The 26965-nt window shown below is 35.0% G+C and overlaps 1 protein-coding gene across 8 annotated transcripts in view; it reads right to left on the bottom strand.

Moving 5' to 3' along the window:
• Nucleotides 1-26965, bottom strand: part of COG6 (component of oligomeric golgi complex 6) — a 181591-nt gene that overhangs the window by 116735 nt on the left and 37891 nt on the right. For all 8 annotated transcript variants that reach the window (XM_072797266.1, XM_072797267.1, XM_072797263.1 and 5 more), the window contains one exon: nt 26331-26448. In XM_072797266.1, the coding sequence (XP_072653367.1) occupies nt 26331-26448 (118 nt within the window). The remainder of the gene's footprint in view (nt 1-26330; nt 26449-26965) is intronic.

A 26965-nucleotide genomic window follows, 5' to 3' on the forward strand; every position in this document is an offset into this window, starting at 1 on the left:
GAAGGAGAGATAGAGAGCTTCCAAGACAGGCAGGAACTGAAAGAATATGTGACCTCCAAACCAGCTCTGCAAGAAATTTTAAGGGAGACTCTTAAAATTCCCCTTTAAGAAGAAGTTCAGTGGAACATTCCACAAAAACAAGGACTGAATAGTTATCATGATGACACTAAACTCATATCTCTCAATAGTAACTCTGAACGTAAACGGGCTTAATGACCCCATCAAAAGGCGCAGGGTTTCAGACTGGATAAAAAAGCAGGACCCATCTATTTGCTGTCTACAAGAGACTCATTTTAGACAGAAGGACACCTACAGCCTGAAAATAAAAGGTTGGAGAACCATTCACCATTCAAATGGTCCTCAAAAGAAAGCAGGGGTAGCCATCCTTATATCAGATAAACTAAAATTTACCCCGAAGACTGTAGTGAGAGATGAAGAGGGACACTATCTCATACTTAAAGGATCTATCCAACAAGAGGACTTAACAATCCTCAATATATATGCCCCGAATGTGGGAGCTGCCAAATATTTAAACCAATTAATAACCAAAGTGAAGAAAAACTTAGATAATAATACACTTATACTTGGTGACTTCAATCTAGATCTTTCTACCCTCGATAGGTCTTCTAAGCACAACATCTCCAAAGAAATGAGAGCTTTAAAAGATACACTGGACCAGATGGATTTCACAGATATCTACAGAACTTTACATCCAAACTCAACTGAATACACATTCTTCTCAAGTGCACATGGAACTTTCTCCAGAATAGACCACATACTGGGTCACAAATCGGGTCTGAACCGATACCAAAAGATTGGGATTGTCCTCTGCATATTCTCAGACCATGATGCCTTGAAATTAGAACTAAATCACAACAAGAAGTTTGGAAGGACGTCAAACACGTGGAGGGGACGGACCATCCTGCTAAAAGATGAAAGGGTCAACCAGGAAATTAAGGAAGAATTAAAAAGATTCATGGAAACTAATGAGAATGAACATACAACCATTCAAAATCTTTGGGATTCAGCAAAAGCAGTCCTAAGGGGGAAATACATCGCAATACAAGCATCCATTCAAAAACTGGAAAGAACTCAAATACAAAAGCTAACCTTACACATAAAGGCGCTAGAGAAAAAACAGCAGATGGACCCTACGCCCAGCAGAAGAGAGTTAATTAAAATTCGAGCAGAACTCAACGAAATCGAGACCAGAAGAACCGTGGAACAGATCAACAGAACCAGGAGTTGGTTCTTTGAAAGAATTAATAAGATAGATAAACTATTAGCCAACCTTATTAAAAATAAGAGAGAGAAGACTCAAATTAATAAAATCATGAATGAGAAAGGAGAGATCACTACCAACACCAAGGAAATACAAACGATTTTAAAAAAATATTATGAACAGGTATACGCCAATAAATTAGGCAATCTAGAAGAAATGGACGCATTCCTGGAAAGCCACAAACTACCAAAACTGGAACAGGAAGAAATAGAAAACCTGAGCAGGCTAATAACCAGGGAGGAAATTGAAGCAGTCATCAAAAACCTCCCAAGACACAAGAGTCCAGGGCCAGATGGCTTCCCAGGGGAATTCTAGCAAACGTTTAAAGAAGAAATCATACCTATTCTACTAAAGCTGTTTGGAAAGATAGAAAGAGATGGAGCACTTCCAAATTCGTTCTATGAGGCCAGCATCACCTTAATTCCAAAACCAGACAAAGACCCCACCAAAAAGGAGAATTACAGACCAATATCCCTGATGAACATGGATGCAAAAATTCTCAACAAGATACTGGCCAATAGGATCCAACAGTACATTAAGAAAATTATTCACCAAGACCAAGTAGGATTTATCCCCGGGACACAAGTCTGGTTCAACACTTGTAAAACAATGTGATTCATCATATCAGCAAGAGAAAAACCAAGAACCATATGATCCTCTCATTAGATGCAGAGAAAGCATTTGACAAAATACAGCATCCATTCCTGATCAAAACTCTTCAGAGTGTAGGGATAGAGGGAACTTTCCTCGACATCTTAAAAGCCATCTACGAAAAGCCCACAGCAAATATCATTCTCAATGGGGAAGCACTGGGAGCCTTTCCCCTAAGATCAGGAACAAGACAGGGATGTCCACTCTCACCACTGCTATTCAACATAGTATTGGAAGTCCTAGCCTCAGCTATCAGACAACAAAAAGACATTAAAGGCATTCAAATTGGCAAAGAAGAAATCAAACTCTCCCTCTTCTCTGATGACATGATACTCTACATAGAAAACCCAAAAGCCTCCACCCCAAGATTGCTAGAACTCATACAGCAATTTGGTAGCGTGGCAGGATACAAAATGAATGCCCAGAAATCAATGGCATTTCTATACACTAACAATGAGACTAAAGAAAGAGAAATTAAGGAGTCAATCCCATTTAAAATTGCACCCAAAAGCATAAGATACCTAGGAATAAACCTAACCAAAGAGGTAAAGGATCTATACCCTAAAAACTATAGAACACTTCTGAAAGAAATTGAGGAAGACATAAAGAGATGGAAAAATATTCCATGCTCATGGATTGGCAGAATTAATATTGTGAAAATGTCAATGTTACCCAGGGCAATTTACACGTTTAATGCAATCCCTAAAAAAAAATAAAATAAAAAAATAAAATTAAAATTAAAAAAAAATAATGCAATCCCTATCAAAATACCATGGACTTTCTTCAGAGAGTTAGAACAAATTATTTTAAGATTTGTGTAGAATCAGAAAAGACCCCAAATAGCCAGGGGAATTTTAAAAAAGAAAACCATATCTGGGGGCATCACAATGCCAGATTTCAGGTTTTACTACAAAGCTGTGGTCATCAAGACAGTGTGGTACTGGCACAAAAACAGACACTTAGATCAATGGAACAGAAGAGAGAACCCAGAAGTGGACCCTGAACTTTATGGTCAACAAATATTCGATAAAGGAGGAAAGACTATCCATTGGAAGAAAGACAGTCTCTTCAATAAATGGTGCTGGGAAAATTGGGACATCCACATGCAGAAGAATGAAACTGGACCACTCTCTTGCACCATACACAAAGATAAACTCAAAATGGATGAAAGATCTAAATTTGAGACAAGATTCCATCAAAATCCTAGAGGAGAACACAGGCAACACCCTTTTGGAACTCGGCCACAGTAACTTCTTGCAAGATACATCCATGAAGGCAAAAGAAACAAAAGCAAAAATGAACTATTGGGACTTCATCAAGATAAGAAGCTTTTGCACAGCAAAGGATACAGTCAACAAAACTCAAAGACAACCTACAGAATGGGAGAAGATATTTGCAAATGACGTATCAGATAAAGGGCTAGTTTCCAAGATCTATAAAGAACTTATTAAACTCAACACCAAAGAAACAAACAATCCAATCATGAAATGGGCAAAAGACATGAAGAGAAATCTCACAGAGGAAGACATAGACATGGCCAACATGCACATGAGAAAATGCTCTGCATCACTTGCCATCAGGGAAATACAAATCAAAACCACAATGAGATACCACCTCACACCAGTGAGAATGGGGAAAATTAAGAAGGCAGGAAACCACAAATGTTGGAGAGGATGCGGAGAAAAGGGAACCCTCTTACACTGTTGGTGGGAATGTGAACTGGTGCAGCCACTCTGGAAAACTGTGTGGAGGTTCCTCAAAGAGTTAAAAATAGACCTGCCCTTCGACCCAGCAATTGCACTGTTGGGGATTTACCCCAAAGATTCAGATGCAATGAAACGCTGGGACACCTGCACCCCGACGTTTCTAGCAGCAATGTCCACAATAGCCAAACTGTGGAAGGAGCCTCGGTGTCCATCGAAAGATGAATGGATAAAGAAGATGTGGTTTATGTATACAATGGAATATTACTCAGCCATTAGAAACGACAAATACCCACCATTTGCTTCAATGTGGATGGAACTGGAGGGTATTATGCTGAGTGAAGTAAGTCAATCGGAGAAGGACAAACAGTGTATGTTCTCATTCATTTGGGGAAATTAAATAATAGTGAAAGGGAATATAAGGGAAGGGAGAAGAAATGTGTGGGAAATATCAGAAAGGGAGACAGAACATAAAGACTCCTAATTCTGGGAAACGAACTAGGGGTGGTGGAAGGGGAGGAGTGCGGGGGGTGGGGGTGAGTGGGTGACGGGCACTGAGGGGAACACTTGACGGGATGAGCAGTGGGTGTTATTCTGTATGTTGGTAAGTTGAACACCAATAAAAAATTTATTTATTTTAAAAAATAAATAAATAAATAAAAATAAAAAAATAAAAGATATCTAAAATATTGTTAAACTGATGACAATGATGATTCCTCAATATTATTTCTAAGTGAAGGAATTTTTTAAACTTTCATCTTTGTGTTTTCTGCAGGTCTGAATCCTTATAATGAGTTTATGTATATCAATTTTACAAAAATAATAAAGCAGTCTAACCCCAGACTGAATGAAACATGTCAACTTGTTAACAGCAATTAATTCAGGATGAAAAGGGATGAATGACTTATTTTGTTCTTTATGTTTTCAACATTTTAAAATAAACTATTTAATAAGTGCAGTTATAATTTTAGAAATTTAATTAGAATATATAGGTATCACATATACACACATGCATATATATAAGTAATATAAAATACACAGAAGCTACTCATACAAAAAAATTACTCGGGAATCTTTAGATCAGTATAAATCAGTAAGATTTTCCAGCACTCTAACAGCTTTAATACAGAAATAGGCACCTATATAAACCTGAGGAAATGTGTGTGTGTGTGTGTGTGTGTGTGTGTGTGTGTGGTGGGGTGGGGGGGTGTTCCTAAAGCCTTTTATAAAAAGAAAAAATAATAATCAACGATTTAACAAATTCTCTAGGGAAACTTCAATATAGCTACATACACTGTATGATTAAGACTCTAATGTTTAATATACAATTTTCTCTTCTAAGTTATAAACCATAGTATAAGTATCATTTGGAAACCAAAAAAAAAAAAAAAAAAAGAGCCTTATGGAATATCTTTCAAAAATCCAGTGTTTTTCAATTGTCAATCAAAACAGAAGGCCAATGACCAGTAAGAGATGGCTGATGAGAACACTCTTTTTACCCTCTTGAATTAGGTCTTTAAGAGCTGTGCAAATTTAAAGCAAAAGTCCTGCCTCTGCTAGTAGAGCCAATGATAAATGATACAAGTACTACTTAAACTCACTCTATTCGACAAACTGACATTCTATGAAAGGCTTTTATACACATTTATCATATTACCAATAGCCCAGAATCACACTTCAAAGGCAAAGGGAAAAATATGGCTGTTGTCAGATAAACACAATTTACAATTTTATAATAATGTAGTAAAAATAACTGAGAAAAACTGAAAGAAGAAAAATATCTAATTAATATTCTATCATTTCAATTTAATTCCATTCAAGTAAAATGTATTTCTAATGGTTAAACTTTATATAAGATAGTGTGATATTGGTGCAAGGATAGGCAAACCAATGGGAGTAGAATAAACATTTATAAAACAAATCTACACATATATGGTCTTGTGATTTTTGACAAAGTTTCCACTGCAATTCAGGGTTCCCCCTGAAAGGACTGCCTTTATAATAAATGATCTTTATTGATCTACTAGAAATTCAAATGGGAAAAATCTTAACCTTGACCCCTACACCTCACAGCATACTCAAAAATTAATTTGAAATGGATCAAAGGCCTAAAATGTGGAAGCAAAAGTAATCAAACTTCTTAGAAAATACATGTAAGGAGAACTTCATGACCCAGGAGCAGGAAAACATTAAATGAATAAAACTTAGGATATAGGACAAAATTAAAATGAACTTCTGTTCATCAAAATACACCATTAAGAGAGTGAAAAGACAGGTTTAAATTGGGGGGAAATGTTTGTAATGCTTATTTGTAACTACAACGCATTTTTAAAACCCTCACAAATCAATAAGAAAAATACAGATAACCCAATAGAAAACTGGGTGATAGACTTCAAAAGATGCTTCAAAAAAAGGTAATCCAGCAACCAATAGACTTAGGAAAAAGTATTCAACGTCATTAGTCTTCAGAAAAGTACAAATCACAAACGAAATACCACCACACAATTTCCACAATGGCTAAAATTAAAAAGATTAGTAATATCAAGTACTGGAGAGGATGTGGAACAAATGAAGTTCTTACACATTACTGGTGGAGGAAATTGATACAAACACTTAAAAAATGAATGGCAGTACCAGATATTCCATTCCTGTGTATACACAAGAGAAATGAAAATGTACATCCACCAAAAGACATGTACAAGAATGTTTACAGGATCCTTATTTACAATACCTAAGAACTGGAAACAGTCCAAGTGTCCATCAATACACGGTGGTGTATTGAATTGCGTATAATTGTATATAACTGAATTATTACACAATAATTTAAAAATGAACTACTGTAGACAACTTAGATGAATCTTACAGATACACTAAATGAAAGGAATCAGATCCAAAAAAAGTTCAACTGTATGACTCTATTTATGTGAATTTAAGTAGCACACAAAAACAGGAAATAAAAGATAGTGGTTAACCATAGGGGTTACTGAGAAAAGGCATAAAGAAGCCTTCTGATGTGCTGGACATGTTTTAGATCTTGATCGGGGTGGAGATTATGAGTATACACAAATTCAACTAACTGTACAGTTAAGTTTTGTGTACAGTCAGTGACATCTCCACTTAAAAAGAAAGTTCACTTGATTTTTTATTTATATTATGTAAACATTGAGAATCAACAATGTTTTATAAAAATATCCAAGATTCATAAAGTTATTACTAATAATTATGAATGTACAAAAAAGCTATATGAAACATTCATAATTTTAAGTACATTTTCCAATTGATAAAGTCGAACTATAAAAAATTCACATTTAAAAACATTTAGTCTACTAAAAATTTCACAACCCATATGTTAGAATTTCTCTTTTTAAAAAATGTATTGAGCTATAGACTACATAGAATTATTCTTCCTGTGACTGTTCACCATGATACTTTTCATCCCTTTTATAGAGAGGTGCTCTTTTTTAGAAGAAATGATAAGGTTGTACCATAAAAATTCCAAAAGCTGTTCTTAAGACTTCATTCCACTATCAACTTTAGTTCTCTTCTTTCAAATACCTTCCATTTAAGGTATTCTAATTTTCTGTTCTGTAGTTGCTTAGAAGGCCACTCACCTATCTTCTTTCAAACATAAAAATAAGGGCAGCCTGGGTGGCTCAGAGGTTTAGTGCCACCTTCAGCCCACGGTGTGATCCTGGAGACCAGGGATCAAGTCCCATGTCGGGTTCCCAGCATGGACCTCCTTCTCCATCTGCCTGTGTCTCTGCCTCTCTCTCTCCCTCTCTGTCTCTCATGAATAAATAAAATCTTTAAAAATTAATAATTGTTTAAAAAATAAAATAAAAACAAAATAAACCAACCAAACACACACACACACATAAAACCTATTTTTAAAAGTATTTCTTCATTTTATACAGATACCTTTTGCTCTATCTATATACATGTATGTTCTAGCAACTGATAATAAACAGAATTAAAGTGTTTTTTAAAAACCACTCTATTGAGACATGATTGACATAACAAACAGCTGTATTTATTTAACATATGTAATTTGAGAAGTTTGGAGATCGATATACACCCATGAACCATCACCCAATTCTATGCCATAAAACATATCCATAACCTCCAAAAATTTCTTCTTGTCCTGTGTTTTTACTTATGTAATTGAAGATGTTAAGTCGATAAAAATAACCAAGATGAATCTTAAAATGCAAACTAACATCTGCTTGAAATAACTTCAAATAATTACAACTTTTCAGTTCACCTAACTTGATTTAAAATTTAAAAAGCATTTTAGCTGAAAATCCTGTTTTGTTTTTCCTGGCAGAACTATCTGTAAGAAATAACGTAAAACTCAAACTATTCATCTAGAACAGCATTCCTCAAACTTTAACAAGTATATGAGTGACCAAGGGATCTCATTAGAATGTCTAAGAAGCTCAGAAGTGACGTCTAAGCTGCTGGTCCATATACTACACTCTGAACAGTAAAAGATTTCAAACACTTAATACTAGAATTTATTTTTTTTTAACTAACTAAATACTAGAATTTATTTTTTTTAAGATCTACTTATTCATGAGAGACACAAAGAAAGCGAGGCAGAGAAAGAGATAGAGGGAGAAGCAGGCTCCACTGTAGGGAGCCCGATGTGGGACTCCATCCCGGGGCTCAGCGATCACACCCTGAGCCAAAGGGAGACACTCAACCACTGAGGCACCCAGGTGTCCCTAAATACTAGAATTTAAATCACAATTTTATTAAAAGACCATTTAGTTTAGGGTTTTTTTTTTTTTTCCTTCCCTAGCGGCATGGGTAAATTTACCCTGACAATTGTTAATTTGATTTGGGCTTCATTAGATTTATTTTATTTGAGAGAGAGAAAGAGATAGAGAACCTGTGCAAGCCAGTGAGGGGGGGAAGGGAAAGAGGCAGAAGGAGAGGGTCTCAGTCCAGGACCCCTGAGATCACGACCGGAGCCCAAACCAATAGTATTGGTTATAAATTAAAATTTTAAATTTTAAATTTTAAATTTTATTTATTTATTATAAATAAATTTATCATAAATTTATTTTTTATTTATTAAAATTTAAATTTTATTTAAAAATTTTAAATAAAATTTTGGTGGATGATGCATAACCAACTGATCCACCCAGATGTGCCTGATCTGATTTCATTTATGACATATATACTTTTAAATCAGAATTGTCATACTGCTATAGTGAAAAAGAATTTTTGCAAATGTCTGTCTAGCTTAAATTGATATGGCATTGTATATTTTGAAGCAAAGATACATGTAGACAGTTCCCAACTCAGGATGGTTAGAATTTTTTGACTTTACAATGGTGTAAAAGCAATACACATAAAAGCAATACACATTCAACAGAAACTGTACTTCAAATTTTGATTTTTTTTCCCCAGGCTAGCAAGATGCAGTTGCAATACTCTCCAATGATGCTGGGCCGGAGCAGCAAGCTGCAGCTCCCAGTCAGCCAAGCAATCACAAGGGTAAACAACTGATAACCATTCTGCACCCATACAGTCATTTTGTTTTTCATTTTCAATACAATTTTAAATAAACTGCATGAGATATTTAACACTTTAATTATGAGATAGGTTCTGTGTTAGATTTCACTCAACTGTAGGTTAATGTTAGTGTTCCGAGACGTTTAAGACAGGTTAGGCAAAGCTATTGTGTTCTACAGGTTAGGCATATTAAATGCATTTTCAACTTACAATATTTTTGGGACATAAACCTATCATAAGTCGAGGAAGACTATATTCCCTTTAGACATTGCTAGGTTTGCAGCTATTAAAGTTTCAAGAGAGCCTGATAAAGAAGGGAGTATACAAACTTGAACACTCAAGTGCTTCAAACTGCTTTGTTAGGAAAATGATGTCTTTGAATTTTTTTTCATGGTGAATAAAGAATTGGTCCCCAAATATGTCTTTTTAAAAGACATATTGTCATATGACATATGTCATTTGACATAAAACTGTCAAAATGATGTCTTTGAATTTTTTTTCATGGTGAATAAAGAATTGGTCCCCAAATATGTCTTTTTAAAAGCACAAAAGGAATAATATAAAAAGTTCATTTCTGGCTATGCCTTCATTTTAAAGGCTATTCTTCCTAACAATTTTACTATCTACTTAAAATTTTATTGACAAAAATTTCCACTTGGGTGCTTTGCTGATGAAGACCATTCTAAGTAAATGTTGTTTTCTTTATAAGGCTAGAATCTTTATAGAAGTGAATGATTATGAGATGCAGAATAAAAGAAAGATAGAATTAATATAAAATATGGAACATTAAAATTTAATGAAAGAAAGATAATTCTTGAAAGAAATCTGAAATGGCTACAGATGTAAGCAACATGCAAGCTGTAAACAGTATCATATTCCAATCTCAATTTAATGTCAAAATATCCCTAAATAGAGCCCCAAAATGAACTGGGGAAAAACATTTCAGGGCACAATACTGATAATGGCAACAAAACCCAATAATAGTCAAAATTTATGCACTACTATAAACTTACTTAACTTGCACTTAGAATATTCAAATTATAATTACTTTCTTTCCCTGTTTATCCCTGTCCTGCTCTAGGTTTAAACTAAAAGATGTCATCCCTTATTATCCATTTTATTTTTCTATTTTCTTGCAATTTGCATTTTAACTTTACAAAAGAAATAAAACCAGAAGAACTTAATAGTTTTTTGAGTAAAACTGAAATAAAATAAATGGATAACCATTTGGGAAAAGTAAATAAGATTCTTGCTCCTCAGCATGGACAAAAATAAACTTCATGTAGATTAAAATTTTGATGTAAAAATGAAATCACAAAAACACCTAAGAACATGAATCTAACTAATTTTATTATGTAATCTAACATTTTCCAGTTGATAGATGCTAACTTTATCATATATTAAATTCTTTAAAGGCTATTCCTTCCTAACAATTTTACTATCTGCTTAAAATTTTATTAACAAAAATTTCCTAATCGTGCTGAAGTTTTTAAGCATCACATACTCCCAAAGGGAGAAACCATATACAAAGAAACTTGGGATTTGATTATGTAAAAATTAAAAGTAAATGTGTTAGAAAATACTATAGGCAAATGTAGAAGGCAAATGATGACCTGGAGAAAATATTTGTAATAAAAATGACAGTCAATATTCTTTATGTATAAAGAATATCAGAAAATAGTAAGATAAAATCTGATAAGAAAATAGCATGGGACATGAACAAGCAATTCAAAGACAGGCAATAAGCATATTTTAAATGTTCATTCTCAGTAGAATCACTGAAATCCAAATAAAAAAAAAAACAGTGATACCACATTTTGCTCATATATTGGCAAAGGTATTTTAAAATGCCTATTATCCAATGTCAATAAGAGCTGGCCGTTTAAAATAGGAGCCAAGTATGGTAGATTTGAGGAAATAACTGAAAGAAACGTAAATAGAAGTGGCTGCTTAAGGACATGTAAGACTGCCATTATGGCGGGCTTCACTGATGTTGGAAATGGTAAATTTTAGTAAATTTAGTCTGCATGGTTACATGATTCTTTTAGCAGTGCTCAACAGGGTATACAGAGGATATACTGAAAGCTGAATTCAGAGTGTTTTTGCAAAGGAAGTGTGGTAAAATGAAAAGGGTGCAAGAGATAATAATAGGCTAGGAGAAAACGAAGGGAAGGAGTCATTCACATAATTAATATTTATTAAGTCCCATGTGATCTGACATACAGGAAGATCATTCTTTCTTTCTTTCTTTCTTTAACATATGTAACCATCTTAACCATTTGTGTATACGTATGTGTGTCCAATACTAAGCACTCACTAAATGTTGTCCGTGATTTGTAAAAGGCATCATTCTGATCAGTTAGCCATTCTTTTTAAAGATTTTATTCATTTATTCAAGAGAGAGACAGAGAGAGAGGCAGAGACATAGGCAGAGGGAGAAGCAGGCTCCCCGCGGGAGCCCTATGTGGGACTCAATCCAAGGACCCTGGGATCACAACCTGAGCCAAAGCAGATACTCAACCACTGAGCCACCCAGGTGTCCCCAGTTAACCATTCTTTAACTGAAATACATTTCCCCCTTTTATTGAAATATGATTAATATAAATTATGATTACTCATTTTATATGTACAGCATTAAGATCTGACTTACATATTTTGCAAAATTATAATAAATTCAGTTAACATCTACCATCTGATTTAGATTCAATAAAAAGACATGAAAAAATAAGAAAAATTTTTCCACATAATAACACATAGGATTTACTCTTTTTTTTTTTTTTTTTTTAATTTTATTTATTTATGATAGGCACACAGTGAGAGAGAGAGAGAGAGAGAGGCAGAAACACAGGCAGAGGGAGAAGCAGGCTCCATGCACCGGGAGCCCGACGTGGGATTCGATCCCGGGTCTCCAGGATCGCGCCCTGGGCCAAAGGCAGGCGCTAAACCGCTGCGCCACCCAGGGATCCCAGGATTTACTCTTTTAACAACTTTCCCATATATCATACAGCAGTGGTAACTGTAGTCATTATGTTGTACATTACATTCCTAGTACTTCTTCATCTTATAACTAAATGTACGTTTATACCTTTGATCACCTTCCTCCAATTCCCCATCCCCTCAATCCTTTATAACCACAAGTCAGATCTCTTTTTCTGAGTTTGGTTTTTGTTTTGTTCTTTTGGATTCCACACTTAAGAGCATACAGTATTTGTCTTTTCCCTGTTTGACATACTTTACTAAGCATAATGCCTGCCCTCAAGGTATCCATTCATGTTGTCACAAATAGCAGGATTTCCTTGTTTTGTTTTGTTTTTTATGGCTGAATAATATTACATTGTATATATCTGATATACAATGTATATGAGATATATAGAATGTATATCACTTCTTTATCTGTTCATCTCTTGATGAACACTTAAGTTGTTTCCATGTCTTGACTATTGTAAATAATGCTGCTATGAACAGGGGGTGATTTTTTGATTAGTGTTTTCATTTCCTTTGGATATATTCCCAGAAATGGAATTGCTGGAACATTTGGTAGTTCCATATTTTAACTTTTTGTGGATCCTCCATACTGTTGTTTTCCATAGCAGCTGTACCAATTTACAATCCCACCAACAAGAAAAGAAGTATTCTGGTTTCTCTATATAATCAGCAGTATTTTGTTATTTCTTGTCTTTTTGATGGTGACCATTCTGACAGGTCTGTGGTGATATCTCATTGTGGTTTTGAGTTGCATTTCCCTGATGATTAGCGATGTTGAGCATCTTTTCATGTACCTATTTGCCTTTCATATGTCTTCTTTCGAGAAATATATATTCATGTTCTTTGACCATATGCAAATTAAATCACTTGCTTTTTTCTATTGGCTTGTATGAGTTTTAAAAATATATTTTAGATAATAACCCCTTATTAGGAATCTGGTTTGTGGTTTACAAATATTTTTCCCCATTCAGTATGTTGTCTTTTTACTTTGTTGATGGTTTCTTTTGCTATGAAGAGCTTTTCAGTTTGGTGTAATCCTACTTGTTTAGTTTTTATTTTATTGCTTGTGCTTTAGATGTCACACTCAAAAAGTCACTGCTGAGACCCACATCAAGAAATTTTTTCCCTGTATTTTCTTCTAAGAGTTTCATGGTTTCAGGTTTTACATTTAAGCCTTTAAATTCTACTTTGAGTTAAATTTTCATGAGTGTTATAAGATAGAAGTGAAGTTTCATTCTTTTAAATGTGAGTATCCAATTTTCCCAGCACCATTTATTTAAGATACTGTCTTTTCTCAGTTAAATATAATCAGCTCCCTTGTCAAAATTAGTTGGATGTATATATTTGGGTTTATTCTGGGCTTTTGATTCTGTTTCATTGTTTTCTTTTTTTTCTGATTTTATGCCAGTACCATACTGTTTTATTTACTATAACTTCATAGTATAGCTTGATATCAGAAGGTGTGATGCCTCCTGCTTTGTTCTTCTTTCTTAGGATTACTTTGGCTTTTGGGGGGGGGGGTCTTCTGTAGCTTCATACAAATCTTAGGATTTTTATTTCAGTAATAAATGCCTCTGAAATCTTGTTAGGGTTTGCACTGGGTCCACAGATGGCCTTTGGTAGTATTCATATTTTAACAATATTAATTCTTCTAGTCCATGAAAACAGAGTACCTTTATATTTATTTCTGTCTTCAATTTCTTTCACTGATGTTTAATTTCCCCTTTAATTTCTTCTTTGATCCCTTGGTTGATCAGGAATGTGTTGTTTAATTTCCATACTGAATTTTCCAGTTTTTCTTTTGTTACTGATTTTAGTTTCATATCATTGTGGTCAGGGAAAATAGTTGGTATGATTTCAGTCTTCTTGTATTTGCTAAAATTTGTAGCCTCATTTCTACCCTAGAAAATGTTCCTTGTGCACTTAAGAACATGTATACTACTGTTTTCGGATAGAAAATGTTCTGCATGTAACAATGTTAAATCCATTTGATCTATAGTGTTCAAATCTACTATTTACTTGTTGATTCTTTGCATAATGTATCCATTGTTGAGAGTGGGATATTAAGGTCTCCAGCTATTTTTGTATTGCCATTTATTTTTTTTATTTTAGCTCTGTCAGAGTTTGCTTTTTATATTTCGGTGCTCCCATGCTGGACACATATATTATCTACAATTGTTATATCTTCTTGATATAACAAGAAGGGTTGACTTCTTTATCATTATATAACAACTTTTGTCTCTTTTTTTACAATTTTTAGTTTAAAGTCTACTTTGCCTGATATAAATATAGCTACCCCTTTTTTATTTTGTTTACCATTTACTTGGAAAATTGTCTTCCATCCCCTTTCAGTCTATGTGTGTCTTTAAGGCTAAAACGACTCTCTTATGAACCTCAAGTCATTGGTTATTTTTCCTGTTTTATCTATTCAGCCAATCTATGTCTTTTGACTAGAAAATTTCATCTGTTTACATTTAAAATAATTATTGTGACAGTTATTTTCTTTTGATATTTTGTGTATGTTACCCCATTCTTTCCTGGTCTGAAAATTTTCATTAAGAACTCTGCCCATTATCTTATAGATTGTGGGCGGCCACGGACTAGCTGGAGTAACTAGACCAAACCAGGCCCGGACTTGTGTCCTTCATTCACTCAAAAGGCTCGGGAGCCTAAAGGGTGAATAGTTGGTTGACGCTTGAGAAAGGGCTTGAGCAATGGTTTTCAGAGCTTGCTTTTACGTGATCGTCCACATAGATACAATTTATTCTGGCCTGGTCATAAACTTAAATAAGGGTCTGTGCTGTCCTTGCTGGTCTGTTAACCATATATAATGTATCTTCGAGGTATATATACCTGGAGCAACAAGCTTATCTATTAATCAGGACCCTAAATCTTCTGGTGCCTGTGGGTCTGTCTTGCATGCTGATAAAGGGAAAGCTTGGCGGGATTCACAAATATGCTAAGAATGGACCTTCCTTATCTGTTTTGCTTATGCTATATAATGCCGTAGAACCTTGAATAAAGCTGACACTGCTTGGACATCATCCACTGTGTCCCTCCTGTCCCCATCTCTTTACTTTTATTTTCCTCATCCCCTTACCTTCAGGACCCTGATCGTGTTGCCGCAGAGTGCGTAACAATAGATGAGTTCCCTTGAATGTTACATCTCTTTTTCTCTTACTACTTCTAAAATTCACGGTCTTTGACTTTTCAATTATAATGTATCTTGGTGTAGTCCTATTTGGGGTCTGCATATTTGGGTTCCTTATGGCCTCATGGATCTGGATGTCCATTCCTCTTCCCCGATTTAGGAAGTTTTCAATCATTACTGCTAAAATATACTTTCTGTTTATTTCTCTTTATGGTATTCCCCTAATATGAATATTGTTTCTTTTCATTGTGCTTCATAGGTCCTATAGGTTTTCTTCACTGTTTCATTTTTTTCCCTTTTGCTTCTGAGTAATGTCAAATGTTCTATCTTCCAGGTCATTAATTCTTTCTCCCACTTAGTCAAGTTTTCTTTTGACGATCTCTATTGAATTCTTCCATTTAGTTATTGTGTTTTTCAACTCTAGGATTATTGTTTCTATTCTGTTTGAACTTCTCATTTTTGTTCATGCATTGATTTCCTAATTTCATTTAGTTGTTTGTGTTATTCACTATACTTCTTCAAATGGGTTTTTCTCAATTCTTTGACAGCTCACAGAGCTACATTACTTTAGGTGCAGTTACTAAAGCTTTATTAATTTCCTTTGGTGGTGTTATACTTTTACTTGATTTTTTGTGATCCTTGATTCCTTGCATTGATATTTGTGTACTGGAGTAAGCAGGCTTCTTTCCCAGACTGCAGATTTTCTTGGCAGAAACAGTTTTTCACTAGTCAGCTTGGTTTCATTTTCTGGGCATCTTTGCTAATAAAGACTATTCTTGAGCAGGTGGGACTTTCTATTAGAGTTTACTTTTAGACAAAGTAACTGTTTGAGCTCTAAGGATAGGAGGTATGACAGTGTGCCTTTGGCTGAGAACAGGTGGACATGATTGCTGGCTTGGTTCACTGCTCAAGTGAGACTGAAGGATGAGCTCCACTGTTGCCTGGGTTCTCTCATCAGGCTTATTAGACAGCCATGGCTGGTTACTATAGTCAGCAGTAGGTAAGATTATGAATTAGATACCGTGACCTGGGAGGTCAGCAAGACAAGACCCATGGCCTATAGTGTTCTTTATTTGGGGATCAAAATCAGATAAGAGTATACAATGAATTCTCTGGTTGGGTGAAGCCATGAGTCTTGCTCTACAGATAGGGGAAGCCATGTGCTGTGCCCTAGGTTCAAGTGCCACTGCAGGCATGACTGTTGAATGGGCTATGCAGCTTCCCATGTGCTTAGGTTCCCTGAACAGGCTAAAGGTTGCATTCAGCAATGAATAGGCCTACAAACTAATTTCCCTGCTCAGGAGCAGCAAGAAAAGCAGCTCTGAAGCTAGTAAGGCTTTTTGTGGTCTTAACTTAAGCCAACCTGTGCCCCAAGTTTCCTGGCAACAGGGCTGCTGGCTTTGTTCTGCAAACTATCAGCTTCTCAGCCTGTCTCTTGGTTCAAACTTTACTGGGTTAAACAACTTTTTGTTGTTTTTGTCAGATGGTGCTAGGAGCCAGGCTTCACAGCAGGTGGGGCTGTGAGTCAGCTCTCTGCCTACGAGGAAGGAAGGAAAGGGTAGGGAAGGGTCCCTTGAATCAGCTCCCAATTTTCTCAAACAGGCTTCCCAATTGAGAGCTACCCTCAGCCTCAGGTTAGGCTTTGTTCTGGAGGCAAGTAGCTCTGCTTATCCATTTCTAGGCTTGAGTGTTGCTAGGTTATCAGGTGTTCCTGCCAGCCATTCTAGTCATAGGGGACTAAGAGTTATACTCTGGAGTAGAAATGACTATGACTCAGTTCCCTTTCATATGTGAGGGCAAACCAAGATCTAAGGCCATCAAAACTTCATTTCAGGATCCAAATCAGGCAGACCTGAATCTTGATGAGGTCGCTGGTCAGAGTGTACCTCTGACTTGGTTCTACAGATGGGCAAAACCACTGGTTGGGACTACTATTTGGGCTCTACAGGTATGAATTTGGTCTGCCATAATCTGAATGCCTACAGCAAGCCTCACACCATTGCTCCACCAGCCAGATTCCCAGTGGTTGAGACCTGAAGATTCCCCTATAATCCCCATGGAGTAAGAATAGCATAGGGACTCCTATGAAGTAACCCATAACACTGGGGAGGCTAGATGTCTACTCAGACTCTCTTTTTCCATTGGAGGAATTACAGGCTTGGTGGGGGTCTGTATGGTGCTACTCTCAACTGGGTTGGTGGGGGGAGTATACAGTTAGCATGTAGCTACTTCTCTTATTCTTGTATGTCTTAATCTCTGCGGTACAGGGGGGTGCTTCAGCCTCATTCCAGAGTTCTAGGATTCTCTCAGTGGTGTCTTGCCTATGAATAGTTCTTGTGAGAGGGGAACAGGCAGGAATGATCTATGTCACCATCTTATCTCATTCTTCCACCTTAACCAACCATACTTAAGTATATAAGTCAGTGGTACTAAACATATTAACACTGTACAATCCTTATCCATATCCATAACTCTCTTCATCTTGTAAACGGAAACTCTATACCCATTATAACCCCCTATCTCCCAGTCCCAGTCCCTGGCAATTACCATTTTACTTTCTGTCTCTGTAATTTTGCCTACTGTAGAATCTCATATAGGTGGAATCATACAGCATTTGTCTTTTTATGACTGGCTTATTTCATTTAGCATAGTAACCTCAAGTTTCATCCATATTGTAATAAAGTCAGAATTCTATTCCTTTTCAAGGTTGAATTGTATTCTAGTATGTATATATTCCAGTGTGTGTGTGTGTACATAAATATTATATATATGTTGCTTGTATGTATGTATGTGTGTGTGTGTGTATACATACACACATATGCTGCTTATTCATTCATCCATTGACAGACATTGGCTGATTCCACATTTTAGCTATTGTGATAATGCTGCAATGAAATAATCAAAACAAACACCTCTTTGAGATCATGCTTTCAAACCTTTTGGATAGAGACCCAGAAGTGAAACTGCTATATCATAATGGTAATTCTATTTTAAATTTTTTTGAGAAACTGCCATACTGGTTTTCACAGCACTGTACTATTTAACATTTCTACCAACAGTGAACAAGGATTCCAATTTCTTCAATCTTGCTAACACTGCTACTTTCTGGGTTTGGGAGGTTTGTTTTGTTTTGATAGCAGCCTCCTAATGGACATAAACCAATTAGACCCATCCTAATGGTTCTTACTGTAGTTTTGATTTCTACTTCCCAAATGGTTAGTGATGTTTGAATATCTTTCCTTGAAACTTTATTGGCCATTTATATATATGTTCTTTGGAGAAATGTCTATTTAGTCCCTTGCTTGGTCAAAATGTTTTCTTTAATTTTTTTAAATTTATTTATGATAGTCACACAGAGAAAGAGAGAGAGAGGCAGAGACATAGGCAGAGGGAGAAGCAGGCTCCATGCACCGGGAGCCCGACATGGGATTCGATCCCGGGTCTCCAGGATCGAGCCTGGGCCAAAGGCAGGCGCTAAACCACTGCGCCACCCAGGGATCCCTGGTCAAGATGTTTTCTTGTTGAGTTTTGATAGTCCTCATATATTCTATGTATATATTCCAAATACAACATTGTTGAGGCTTTTGTGCTATGTTTTAAGAGTTTTATAGTTTTAGGTCTATCTTCAAGTTTTTGATCCATTCTGAATTAATTTTTGTATATGTTGTTAGATAAGGGTTCAACTGCAGTCTTCTGCATGTGATTATCCAATTTTCACAATGCCATATATTTAAAAAAGACTATCTTTTCCCTACATAATGGTCTTGTTATCCTTGTCAAAAATCTTCCGAACATAAAAACAAGGATTTATTATTGAATTCTCTATTCTATTTCATTGTTCTATATACCTGTCTTTATGACAGTACCACACTATTTTGATTACTCTTGCTTTGCAGTAAGTTCTGAAATCAGGAAATGTGAATCCTCTAGCTTCTTTTTCAAGATTGTTTTGGTTATTCAGGGTCCCTTGAGATTCCACATGAATTACAGAATTTTCTATTTTTGAAAAAAAATTCATTAAGATTTTGATGATTATACTGACTCTGTAATTATTTTGTATTAACATCTTAACAAGAGTAAGTTGTCCAAACTATGAACATTTATGTCCTCTTTAATTTCTTTCAGCAACACTTTACAGTTTTCATAGTATAAGTCTATCATCTCCCTGATTAATTCCTAAGTATTTTATTCTTTCTAATGCTATTACAAATAGAATTTTTTTCATCATTTCCTTTTCATTGTTAGTGTACAGAAATGCAATGATTTTTTGGTGTCGACTTTGTACCCTGCTACTTTGCTCAATTCATTCACTAGTTCTGTTTTTCTACATATAAGATCTTATCATCTGCAACAGAGATCATTTTACTTCTTCCTTTCCAATTTGGATAGCTTTTATTTCTCTTTCTTAACTAACTGATCTGGCTAGAACTTCCAACACTATGTTTAGCAGAAGTGGTGAAAGTGGGCATCCTTGACTTGTTCCTGATCTTAAAGGAAAAACTTTCAGTCTTTCACTGATGAGCATGATGTTTGCTGGAGGTTTTCTTATAGATGGTGTTTATTCTGTTGAGATAATTTCCTTCAATTCCTACTTTGTTGAGTGTTTTTATCATGAAAAGGTACTGAATTTTGTCAAATACTTTTTATGAATCAACTGAGATGATCACATTTTTTTCTTTCCCTGTTCTTTTAAGAGATAATTACATTGTTTGACTTCCATATACATTCCAGGAATATAACCCACTATATTTATGGTGCATAATCTTTTTAAATACACTTCGTAATTCAGTTTTCTAGTATTTTGTTGACAATTTTTGCATCAATATTCATAAGGGATATTAGTCTGTAGTTTCCTTTTCTTATGGTGTCTTTTTTCTGGCTTTGGTATTAGGGAAGGCTGACCTCACGGAATGAGCTAAGTATTCCCACCACTTCAATTTTTAAAAAGCTTGAGAAAGACTGGTATTGGTTCTTCTTTAAATGTTTGATAGAACTCACCAGTGAAGTCATCAGATCTAGGGCTTCTGTTTGGAGGACAAGTTTTTGTTATTAATTCAATCTCTCGCCTAATTACACGTCTATTCAACCTAATTCTTCATGAGTTCAGGTAGCTTTTGTATTTCTAGGAATCTGTGCATCTTATCTGATTATCCAATTTGCTGGCATATTGTTCTTCAATAATACTTTTCTTTCCATAGAATTGATAGTAATGCCCCACTTTAATTTCTGGTTTTAGTAATATGAGTCTTCTTTCTTCTTAGTCCATCTAGCTAAAGCTTTGTTAATTTTGTTGACATTAAAAAAAAATTGTTGACATTTTCAGAGAACCATATTTTAGCTTGACTTATTTTCTCTATCGTTTTCTTAATTCCATATATCACTGCTCTCATCTTTATTATTTCCTTTCTGTTAGATTTGGGTTTAGTATATTCTTTTCTAGTTCCTTAAGTTGTAAAGTTAGTTGCTGATCTGTTATTTTCCTTGTTTTTTAATGTATTTATAGCCATAAAGTTTCCCCTTGATACCACTTTCAGTGCCCCATAAATTTTGGCCATGTTGTTTCATTTTCATTTGTCTCTAAGTAGTTTCTAATTCCCTTGTGATTTCTTATTGTCTTAACAACAATTGTTAAATTTCTACAGATCTGTGATAAAATTCTGAGTTTCTCTTCTGTTACTGATTTGTAACTTTATCTTGTGATCAAGAAGATAATTTGTATTATATCTATCTTTTAAAATCTACTGAGATTAATTTGTGGACTAATATATTGTCTACCTTGGAAAATGAGCCATGTGTATTTCATAACAACGTGTATACTGTTGTTTTTATCGAGTAGAGTGTTCTGTATATGTCTGTTAGATCTGGTTGGTTTACTGTGTTGCCTTCTGTCTGGTTATTCTATCCATTACTGCAAAAAGGCTATTAAAGTTTCCAACTATTCATGTAGATCTAATTCTTCCTTCAATTACATCAGTTTGGGACACATATATTTTGCTGGTCATTAGTTATGTAAATATTTATAATTGTTTTAACTTCTTGCTACATTGAACCTTTTATTAATATATAATTGTCCTTTATCTACTGTAACCATTTTTGATTTAAAGTTTATTTTATTTGATACTATTTTAGCTGCATTTGCTCTCTTTTGGTTATATTTGCAAGGAATATCTTTGTCCTTCCTTTCACTTTGTGTCTTGTATCTAAAATAAGTCTCCTGTAGACAGCATACAGTTGCATCTTGTGGTTTTATTCATACTGCCAATTTCTATCTTTTGACTGGACAGTTTAATCCATTTACATTTAAAGTAAATAATGATAAGAAACTTACTTCCATTGTTTTGCTATCATTTTCTATATACCTTATAGGTTTTTTTTGGGGGGGGGGTCTATCATATCCTGCATTACTGTCTTCTTTTAGGTTGGTTTTTGTAGTGAATGAAACATTTAAATTCTTTTCTCACTTCTTTTTGTGTATATTTAGCTATTTTCTTTGTGGTTACCATGGGGATTACATTTAAGGTCTGAAAATTATTTAACACTCTAACTTGAAATTACCAGCTAACTTCAATAATATACAAAAACTCTACTCCTTTATAGCTCCATCGCCACTCTGTCAGTTGATGTCACAAAATATAAATTAATAATCATTTAAATGCATTAGCCTATTAAATTATGTAGAAAAAGTATGGAATTACAAACCAAAGTTACAACAATACTAGCTTTTAGAATAAATCTTTTTTAAAAGGTATTAGTCTCTTAAATCATGGAGAAAACAAAAAATAGAGTTCAAACTCTTGTTACAATACTAACTTTTTATTTTTAAGATTTTATTTATTTATTTGAGAAAGAGGGAGAGAGCATGAGCATGAACGGGAGGAAAGGCAGAGGGAGAGGCATGGAGCCTGATGTGGGTGGGGCTCAATACCAGGATCCTGAGATCATGACCTGAAGTCAGGTGACATGACTGAGCCACTCAGGTGCCCCAATATTAGCTTTTAATTGCTTATGTATTTACCTTTATTGAGATTTTTATTTCTTCATAAAGCTTGAAGTTACTGTCTACTGTCATTTCATTTCTCTCTGCAGGGCTCCTTTGAACATTTCTTGTGGGGCAGTTCTAGTAGTAATGAACTCCCTCAGCATTAGTTTATTTGGGAATGTCTCACTTTTGTGAAAGAACGCCTTCACTTTTGAAAGACAGTTTTGCCATATAAAGATGTCTTATTAAAGAGTTAAGGAACATTTAATGTGCTCAAAGCCACTGCTTTCTAGCCTCCAAAGTTTCTTTTTTTTTTTTAATTTTTTTATTTATGATAGTCACACACAGAGAGAGGCAGAGACACAGGCAGAGGGAGAAGCAGGCTCCATGCACCGGGAGCCCGATGTGGGATTCGATCCCAAGTCTCCAGGATCACGCCCTGGGGCCAAAGGCAGGCGCTAAACCGCTGCGCCACCCAGGGATCCCTTTTTTTTTTTTTTTGCCTCCAAAGTTTCTGATGAGAAACCTGCTGATAATTTTATGTGACAAGTTGCCTTTCTCTTGGTATTTTCAAGATCCTTTATTTTTTGTTTCAAATTCTAATGTGATTATAATTACAAAGGATGTTGATGTGGGTCTCCGAGTTCATCTTGTAGTTTGTTGACCTTTTAATGTATGTTTACCCCATATCTATCATCAAATTTGAGGATTTTTCAGCCATTATTTCATCAAATATTCCCTCTGCCCTCTAACTGCTATCTTCTGCAACTCCCATAATGCATGTTAGTCTGCTTGATGGTATTCCACAGGTCCCTTAGGCTTTGTTCACTTCTCCTATCTTTTATTCATTCATTCCTCAAATTCAGTAATTTCTAAAGTCCTATTTTCAAGTTCATTGATTATGTCTTCTGCCTGCTAAAATCTGCCTCTGAATCCTTATAGTAAAATTTTCATTTCAGTTAAAGTATTTTCAACTCCAGAATTTCAGGTGTCTTCTTAGGTTTTTCAACTCTTTATGAATATTTTCATTTTGTCCATACACTGTTCTCTTGATTTTGCCCACATCTTCCTTTAACTCTTTGAGCATTTTTAACATAATTGTTTTAAAGCCTTTGTCTAGTAGATCTACCATGTTTTTCAAAAAGTTTCTGTTGCTTATGTCTTTTCTGTGAATGGCTACACTTTCCTCTTCCTTTGTTTACTTTGTGTTTTTTTGTTGTTGTTGAAAACTGAACATTTCAATGTAAAAATTTGCTAACTCTGAAAAGCAGATTCTCCTCCTTCCCCAGGGTTTGCTATTTTCTGTTACTGTTTTCGGTTTTTTTAAATTGTTATCAGTGTACCAATGATCAGCCTGAGATGTAACCTTAAGGTCTTCGCAGCTCTCTTCTGAGCTGCTCCTTTCCCTGGACATGTATGGTTAGCATTAAAACACCTAAGGTGAACTGGGAAGTCTTCTATATTCTCCTACATTCTGGAGAATGATCTGTTCATAGGTGTGAATAAAATTATCTATAAACTAGGTCTAAGCCACATGTTCTTTAATAGTTTTTCTTTTCTTGGTAGGTATATTCAAGCTTTCCGCTTCTTTTTCATTTTTTTTTTTGTCAATATATATTGTCTTAAAATCAGTCTTTTTTTTTCCCGATCTTCAGATTATTGTAGATAATACAGATTGTGTTATTGTATAGTAGATAATACAGATTCCTGTATTTTAACATGGTGTTTCCTAATGAATTTCGATTCTTATCTCTGGTTATTTCTGATATTCTAAATTTTTAACTTCCTTTTTTCTTTGGCTAAGAATTTCTAACACATGTCATGTGTTGCCCAGGATAACAAATCTGCTGTCCTTGTTTTACTAGAACTCTTTATACAATACTTGTCATTAATAATGTCCTTGATAATCTATTCTCTTGGCTCTTCTCATAAAACTCTTTCTTCATTTTTCTCCTGCCTCTCTTGTCATCCTTCCTCAGCATCCCACCATGGGTGGGCTTCTTTTCTTCTCTTAAGTATTAGGGTTTTCCAAGACCATATGTCCTGTGAACTCTACCCTTTTAAACATGACTCCTAGTGACCTCATCCAGATCCATGTATTCAACTACTTTTTACACGTTAAGACTCTCTAAACCCATATGTACAACTCCCAGCTAGATTAGACAAAGAACAACAGGATGTTTCAATGTATCCTGTTATCCTGTCTACCTAACATGGGCAATATTATCTTCATCCTATAAACCTTACCCTCTTCCTATATTCTATATACTTGTGATTAATTTTGGTATTCCTAGGTTGGTAATGTAGAAATTATTATTATTTTTTAAGATTTTATTTATTTATTCATGAGAGGCACAGAATGAGAGAGAGAGAGAGAGAGAGAGAGAGAGAGAGAGAGGCAGAGACACAGGCAGAGGGAGAAGTAGGCTCCATGCAGGGAGCCTTACGTGTGACTGGATCCTGGGTCTCCAGGATCAGGCCCTGGGCTAAAGGCTGCGCTAAACCGCTGAGTCACCCAGGCTGCCCTAGGAATTATTTTAGATTCCTGTCTCTCACATACCCATATTCAATCAGTCACCAAATTCTGAAGGTTTACCTTTATCCCTTAAGAATGTGTTCCTTCATGGTTCTTCCTAGAATCTCTACCTTAGATCATGTATTTTCATAAAAAACTACCTTGATACTCTCCTAATCTTCAGATCTGTAACCTGGTCTCTCTCCTATCTACATGCTATACTACTTTCCAAGTGACTTTTTTAATAAATGAAAAATTTGTTTACTGATGACTCACAGCTTGTGTTCTTGGACATACTGTTTTTGTTTCCTCTACTTAGGATGACCTCTGTCCACCTTCATTTCTGCCTATTTAAATTCCACATTCTTCAAAGTTCAACTCTTCTATCTCCCTCTCTGGAAAGCTCCTTTTCCTTTTGTGTTGGCACAGCACCTTGGGCACATGTCTTTCATAAAATACATAATTCTATAGCAATCATAAATTAATTTAACTATTTTCCACAAAAGGAAAAATGACATGAGGCTAGCCAACCTTGTTTACTACTGTACTCTCATCAGCTAGCACATGTTTATTCATGTTCAGAATAGCATGAATGATTTTTTAAAATTTTTGTTTAAATAAGAACTCATATAAACATATACATAACCAGAACTGTTTGTAAACTTGTGGTATAAACAAAAATACATAAAGCAGGAAAAAATTTAAATAGGTCCAGGTCTATAAATTCATGTTGCTTTTCCAAAGAATTAGAATTGTGCATGTGGGTCAGAAAGCAGATTCCTATTAAGGCTTCTCTGAGCTTAGGGATATAAAAATTGACTAGGGAATTCTAAATTGGAATGCTACTCACTATTCTATATTAGCCTATTAGAGTGGTATGATTAAAAGAAAAAAACATAGGGTGATTGTGATGTATCCTTAAAAGACTTGAGTCCTTAATAATGAAACAAAAATAAAGAAGGATTTGCTTATTGTAAACCCATTCATTAAGGTTTTGCCACAACACCCTGCTCCAATGAAAAATATTAGTTCTCAGGATTCTTTTTGTGGTTGGTTGTTTTTTGTGGGGAGTTTTTTGTTACCTTATTTTCATAATTGATTGTAGTATACAACTCAAAGGGGCATAAATTTCTTAAGGACAAAACTGGTCCATTAAAGAGTAAAAATATAAAGCAAGCTGTTTAGAAAAAAAAAAATTAGTAAGAGTTTCAGTTTTCCAATCTGTATATCATCTTAGCCTTGACCTAAATAAAGTTTGCTTTAATTACAAATTTTTGGGTTACAGAAAACTGGTAGTGAAACTAAGGCTTGAGATTCTACCTCCAATTATGACTCAATGTCAAACTGTTCCAGGAACCCAGCCTATAAACCTAGATCCAGTAAAGCCATCTCAAAATAAATTTTGTTGTTCACAAGAAGAACTCAAAAGAACATTGTATGGAATGGGAAAAAAATGGTCACCTATGTAAGAACTGTAAAGCAACATTTTTAAATGTGAAAGATTCACACTCACATAGTTTAAGAATTGCATTTTTCAAACATACCTTGTCCGTTAATTTACTTGCATGAAGACTCAAGCTATTGAAGAAGATTTTTTTGCTTAGCAAATGCATTTCTTCAATGGTAGTCAATAATGTAGTTGCACTATTTCCAACAATGCCACTAAAAGCAAAGAATATTTCAGGTTGCAAAACAGAGGCTAAAACAATCACTTCTTTAACTGAGTATAATTCATTTAAAAGATCTAGACTTAGGGGCACTTGGGTAGTTCAATCAGTTAAGTGTCTGACTCTTGATTTCAGCTAACGTCATGATCTCAGAGTTCTGAAATCAAGCCCCACATCAGGCTCTGAGCTGGGCATGGAGCCTGCTTAAGATTCTCTCTCTCTGCCCCTCCCACCACATCCCCCTCACGCTCACTCTCTAGCTCTAAAAACAAAACAAAACAAAACAAAAAATCAATCTAGATATTTTAAAAAGTGTGTATATAGAATATAATTTGTGAATTAACAACTACTCTAGGTTCATATAAAAATGACAGGGTATTTTTTTTTTAAGAGTTAGGTGATGAACAAATGTTTTCAGTGTTGCACAATCTCTTTTAGAAAAAAGACACTCATAATATGCAAACTCATCTTTCTATTTTTCTCAATTATAGTAAATGCACCTCTTGATTATT

This window comes from Canis lupus, chromosome 24, assembly GCF_048164855.1.
Source record: "Canis lupus baileyi chromosome 24, mCanLup2.hap1, whole genome shotgun sequence".
Classification (NCBI taxonomy): Eukaryota; Metazoa; Chordata; class Mammalia; order Carnivora; family Canidae; genus Canis; species Canis lupus.